At 31.0% G+C, this 6,417-nt stretch overlaps 1 protein-coding gene across 1 annotated transcript; it reads left to right on the top strand.

Annotated features, from left to right (window-relative positions):
- The first annotated feature begins 934 nt into the window (after positions 1 to 934).
- On the top strand, positions 935 to 1,710 carry LOC133298274 (uncharacterized). Its single transcript, XM_061497537.1, has 2 exons — positions 935 to 991; positions 1,102 to 1,710. The coding sequence occupies exons 1-2, from the start codon at positions 935 to 937 to the stop codon at positions 1,708 to 1,710; spliced, it is 666 nt and encodes a 221-aa protein (XP_061353521.1).
- Positions 1,711 to 6,417: the final 4,707 nt, after the last annotated feature.

The following is a 6,417-nucleotide window of genomic DNA, read 5'->3' as shown; positions in this document are numbered from 1 at the left end:
TGAAGATAACTTTATCTCTTATAGCAAAAGAAATGATAAACCCTTTAAAAAATATATAAAATGGGTGAAATTAATTTGACATCCAATTTGAACCATTGATTTTCACCGATACGACAATAATTATTATTAAAAATTAATAATTAATTAATGATTATAATTCAATAAATTACAACCATAAGACGAAAATCAATGTTCACATAAGATGGATTTTTTAATTAACACCAATGTCAAACGATCCTGTCGCACGAGAGAAAAATGTAAAACTTAAAATAAAAATGAAAAAAAACTCATGGCACTCAATGATTATCAATTTTAGCTCAGATAACATAAAAAATTATTTATAAACTCTCTGATTCATAACTATCTTACTCTTATCTCACCCTTAAATTTTGATAAACCTTAAGTAATAACACAAAATACTTAGTTGTTAAGAATAGTCATATAAGGCAGCCAAAAACTTACTGACCAATAAAACTTCAATAAGAAATGCAATTTATTACCTACTTGCCCACTAAGAAAATCCAAATTGGAAACTACTGACATATTTCCAAAATAGCAATTTGGATTAAACTCCAAAATTATCAATCTTGTCTTTTTATACATATTCTACCATATATATTTAGTAAATGACCAAAATTGGAAACAATCTTTTGCAGTATTGATTACGAATTAAATAATGAACATTTTTAATAAACCTACCTAAGTTGTACCCAGAAGTATTTTTTTTATATATATTATTTTTCTATGTCATGTGCCAGTTGGACTAACACATCACTCACCATGTGTCCCTTGTTTGCTCCTATATATATATATAACCTCAAGAACTAAATCCAAGGCACACACAACATTTGCATCAAAGCTTTGAATATCCTCTCTCTTCTATCCAAGAAAAGCCTTATAGAGGACACAAAAGAGCCACATATAAATCTAAACCATGGCTTGTTGGTCTGCAGAAAATGCCACAAAGGCCTATCTCAGCACTTTGAAAATGGTTAGTATTCAAAAAAAAAAAAATTTCTAGCTAGAATTCTTCAACATTCTATTGTTAGAATTTTATCATAACAATCTTTTCTGATCAGAATTTGTGTTATTTTTCTTCAGGGTCAAAATGCAAAAGAGCCAGCAGTTGCTGAGTTTATATCAGCACTAGCTGCTGGAAACAATGCACAAGTAATGGTTGTGGCATGTGCTGGTTTAGCAGACTCTACCACACTACTAGCCCTTGTTGTTGCTGCTCATCAAACTGGTGGCCATGTTGTTTGCATTTTCCATAGCCATGAAGAGCTAAATGCTTCCAAAAATGTATTGGGAATAGCTGCTCCTCAAGTTCAATTCATTGTTAGAGAAGAAGCTCAAGAACTGCTTTTAAACCATGCTGATTTTGTGCTCATTGATTGTAACCTTGTGAACCATGAAGAGATTCTTAAAGCTGTTCAAGTTGGTGGTGGCAAGCAAAATGGCACAATGGTTGTTGGTTTAAATGCATTTAGCTGCAAAGGGTCTTGGAGATCATGTGGTTCAAAAACTCAGTTGCTTCCCATAGGAGAAGGGTTGCTTGTGACAAGATTTGGAGCAAGTGCCACTAGTCCAAAATATGGATTTGGAATGAGTAAGATAAGAAATCGTTGGGTTGTCAAGGTAGATAAATGCACTGGTGAAGAACATGTATACATGATTAGACATCCACAAGGAAAAGTGGTTCAAGCTTAAATCATATGGTTAATTTGGATGCAAATTAACAAGACTAGGATTCAGGCCCCAATGCTACTTATTCTCTATTTATTTCTTCAGGAAAATGGAGTGTTAGATTTTGCTTCTATTAAGAAGCACCAAGGTGTTTAGTCCAATTTTAAATGTATATAGCAAATTATAAACATATATTAGATACATTGGTTTGAAAATTTTATGTTTTGCAAATGGTCAAATGTGAAGAGAGATCAAAATACAACCATTACATACTCTTGCTCAAAGTTTATTGTCTCTGTGCTTTTTGTAACACATAAAAAGGACCACCACAAAATATGCCTATGCGAAAATTTTCAAAGTTACATACATGCAAATCTTAGAAATGAATTATATATCAACATCAACATCACCATCACCTTTAACCCAAGCTAAATTGGGATCGGTGGTAGATGAACCCAATGATAAATAAAAGGAGATTAAAAAATAAAATAAAAATAAATAAAAATAAAAAATCTTAGAAATGAACTATCTCTAAAAAAAATGGATTTGAAGTAAAATACCCAACAAAGTATTGGAAAGGCTTAAAGCTTTCCGGTTACCAGTTGGGTTAGTCCTTGTTAAATGATAATAAGTTTATGGGTCTTTCTAGTTATACGGTTCTCATTTGATCAATTCCAAACCATATGAATTTTCACTTGAATTTCCAACAGTACTTTACAGCAAAAAAAGAAATATATATATATATATATATATATATATATATATATATATATATAATTACAAATTAAATAATCTAGTTTGGCTTGGCATTTCATGCTATGTCAGCTAGTCAGCTTCTTATTCTGTGAAGTTTCTTCAGGTCAGCATTTATTTTTTACTGAATAGAGACAGAAATTTTACTGACTCAAATTCAGAATTGAACTTCTTTCCCACCTCCTTAAGCCTTATCCAAAATGAAAAAATTTGCACATTAATTATTGTAGAAGCTAAAGGCACAGAGCATCCATGTGAAAGAAATTTCCAAGACAGCCCCTAGCAGCAAGGTAGAGATAACAGGCTGTACATACAACAATAAGGGTACCTTAAGCTCATTGTTTTGCTACACTAATTATAATTAAAACCACCTTCTTGGGCTGTGCTACCTGCTCTAACGTGGGGCTTGTGGTTTTGTCTTTGCAATCACAGCAACTACCTTGATATAATGCTGATTGCATGGATATGTATACTATGGTATCAGATATCATGCCATAATATAGTAATAATTATACCCAAATAATTTAATTAGCACTCAACTACAACAATTGATGTTAGAGAAATATAACAAATTTCATAATATTTAATTTGTTGATAGAATTAGAGGGTGAGGATCTAATTTGTGATCACTTCGTTGCATAAATTAGGGGTGGCAAGTTTCAATGGGACCAGCTATCTTACACCCACACTTCAAAAAATCTGAAGTGTCGTATCCGACACTCCTCGATACCCTGACACTCTAACACGCTCCGACATCTATAATATTTGAAATTTCATTACATATCATGAAAAAATTGATCAATGTTTTACCAAACTTATATAATAAAATAAAAAATGGATACCGAATAAATCTCACTAGAGTGTATAAGAGATTTTCAATTTGAAAATATAATAGTAAATATTTACATCTTATGTTTCTTTGCAAAATTGATGGGTATTATAAATTTAGTTTTATTTTTTTTAAATTATTAAATATTATTCATAGTATACACTACATAAATTAAAATATTATTTAATATCAACATATGTGCTAACATGTCGAAATCTAATATTTTTTAAAATTAACATATCCGAGTGTTGTGTCAGTGTCGATGCAACATAGGGACCCACTAACACGACACAAAAAATTTGTATTCGGGTTTACCCGTTTTCAAATTTGTATTGTGTCGCGTATCAACCCGCGAATTCAAAATTGACCAACAACACTCTTCTTCTTTTTGGTAAAAGCATCAATCTTCTTACTCGCTATTTGTGTCATATCGTAAATAAATTATTCATGTCTTATTATGTCATGTCAATCCACTTGCAAGTTATTCGTGTCATGTCAGCCCGCATAATATATAAGTGACACAATATGAGTTTGTAGGATATTCGTTCGTGTAATGCATTGTATTCGCGTAGAAGGTTTTACCTGATTTCAAATTCATGTCGTATTTATTGAGTTTATTCGTGTTGATGTTGAATTTGTATCGTGTCGTTAATTCAACCCAAAAGTTAAAATCATTTGTTTAAAATTATATTAATAATTTTATGGATTTAATATTTTTACTTTTGACGAAGAACTTTTTTTTACTACCCTCGTATAAAAGTGAGTGAATTTCACTAATCTTTTCTCTATATTCTTTTTACAATAATTTTTTTTTCTACAATAAAAGTAAAAATATTTTCCCTAATTTTATATTATATTATCTAACAATTGATGCCACGTCTTTAGTGAATCACTGCCTCTATTAACATGTGATCATGTGAGGTCTTGTCCTTTGAAATTACAATCGTTCAATATGTTATTTTGCTGTATAAAATTACGAGTTGTTGCTACTTGCCACTTGCCAGTCCACAGTATTCCAAGTCACGAGTCAGCATGGCTAGTTCAGGCTGATTTTTAGTAATGCTGTGTGCGTTTGCTCATTCAAGGCATTTAATGTCAAAGTCATTATAATTGATGATGTAGCATTTTATAAAGTGAAGTCTATTCTTTTAAAATATTTTTTGTAACCCAAAAAAAAAAAAAAAAACTATTTTGTTTTACTTGAAATCATTTAATGCCACATTTTTCTGAATTATTTAATTCCACTTGCAATCATTTAATGAAATGTTTTTTTTTTTTTATGAAGGTAGTGAAATGTTTTGAAAAGGTTAGAGAAACTACTTTCAACTGATAAATCTAACAACAAAACTAGGACGACTTATAAATAAATCTTAAAAACCTTAAATATGTATAACAATAAAATGTTTTCAACAATATTATAATATAGTGCATAAACTATTCATGATGTTTTATATAATGCATAATCTGATGATTGAAAATTAGGTATTGATATAATGTCATTTACCTATTAGTCCGAAACAAAAATTTCAAATACCAAAGTGCTACATATATGTTGCTGGAGTTTTTTAAGTTCCAACAGTTTAGCTATTGAACTAAACTCAACGGTGTGTGATTTAATTCAATTATTATTGAACTGATCAATATATATGAATGACAGAGAGTAAAAAGACTTCTTTTACTCCAAGAGAGAATTGTAATCACTTATTGCACTCTTTAACTCTTGGTTTGTAAGCCAAGTAGGTTTTCCTAAAACGAACAAAATCACTAACTTAAAATTTATGATTACAGAGTTGATAAACAAAGGAGATGTTATATAAACATTTATTTTGTTGGAGATATTTCAATTGGTTCATCGCTTCGCAATAAGTCTGATTTGGGGCTGGTCCCGGTATTAAGGCTTTAAACACTTCCCAAAGACGATACTTGTTATGGGCCTGAGTCAAGCCCCGTGTACACGAATACCCAGACAACACAAATCCAAAGGTAAGGTCTATAAATAAGAGGTAAAGATCACATGGATGACTGATCTATTTTAACCTATTTCATGCAATCACACAATACACACACCACCCCCCTCTTGACTAAGGTCATCATATTGTGTGTCGTGATTGGCTACCCCCAAGATACTTAATTCATAGGTATCTAGAGAGAGCACCAGATCCAACATCAACCAACTAACCTTTAGTTAGACATCTTTGCCACTCAGGCAGAATAGTACTGAAGAGGATCGAATACATGCTCTCACCCTCACCTGCTTAGTTCCCTAGCGTCAACCGAACTACTATCGTTTGGTAAATAATTCTTTATACATAGATAGAAAAACTCACATCCCTTTTTAGATCATTAGATTATGGGTAAAGTGTGTGTCATTTTAAAGTATGTAAAGTTGTGCCATTTTAAGAGAGAGAAAAAGATAGATAAAGGAGGAGAGAGAGTTGACAAAAAAAATAAAGGTGCGGGTCTCACCTTTGTGTGAGAGTGAAAGGATATAAGTTGTGTCATTTAAAAGGATAAACATTTTTCCCTTAGATTATTCGTGTAAAGCACTGAATCATAATTAACTCAATGTAGGATTAAATAGATCTTAAGTTCGATTCTATTGGTAATCTTTCATTGATATATTTATAAGTACCATTATAAGTTCTCAATGAGACTCATATGGCATGATCTGGCCCTTGAATGGGACAATCTCCCTTCCCCTGAATTGATGGATCATGTGATGCTTTTCTTTCTTTCTTCCTTTTTTTAAGTAACCAATATCTAAGATAAGTTGTTAAATTATTTATTAATTATATTTATTAAATTTTTAAACATTTATAAATAAAAAAAACAACCAATGAAATTCTGACAATTTACTTCAAGTACGGTACAAGAATACCATAGCAACTCTTTCTAAATTTTTATTTGAAAAAAAAAAAGTAACAATTTTGTCCGCATGAATTCACATGCAATCCAATTATTTTGCCCATTTCCCATTGTTGGTGGTAAATATCACTTCTCTATTTAATTACATAAGTAGTAATTTATTAGGGGCTTCAATCCGTCGTGTTGTTTGCAAAAGAATATAACTATGTATTACGAATAATATATAATTATAATAATAAAAACTATTTTTCTCTCTTTCCTCGTAAGGCTGTTGGCTGACATGA

Source organism: Gastrolobium bilobum, unplaced genomic scaffold (genome assembly GCF_033153095.1).
Source record: "Gastrolobium bilobum isolate Gb01-03AN ecotype WA unplaced genomic scaffold, APGP_CSIRO_Gbil_v1 utg25312, whole genome shotgun sequence".
Taxonomy (NCBI): domain Eukaryota; kingdom Viridiplantae; phylum Streptophyta; class Magnoliopsida; order Fabales; family Fabaceae; genus Gastrolobium; species Gastrolobium bilobum.
Note: the sequence above shows the minus strand (reverse complement) of the source record. Positions and strands in the feature narration are given on the sequence as shown.

What these genes read in the sequence shown, in the direction of transcription:
- LOC133298274 (XM_061497537.1), top strand. Translation starts at nt 935, where the DNA reads ATGGCTTGTTGGTCTGCAGAAAATGCCACAAAGGCCTATCTCAGCACT. An exon ending in ATCTCAGCACTTTGAAAATG is followed by an intron (nt 992 to 1,101) that starts GTTAGTATTCAA and finishes ATTTTTCTTCAG; the next exon opens with GGTCAAAATGCAAAAGAGCC.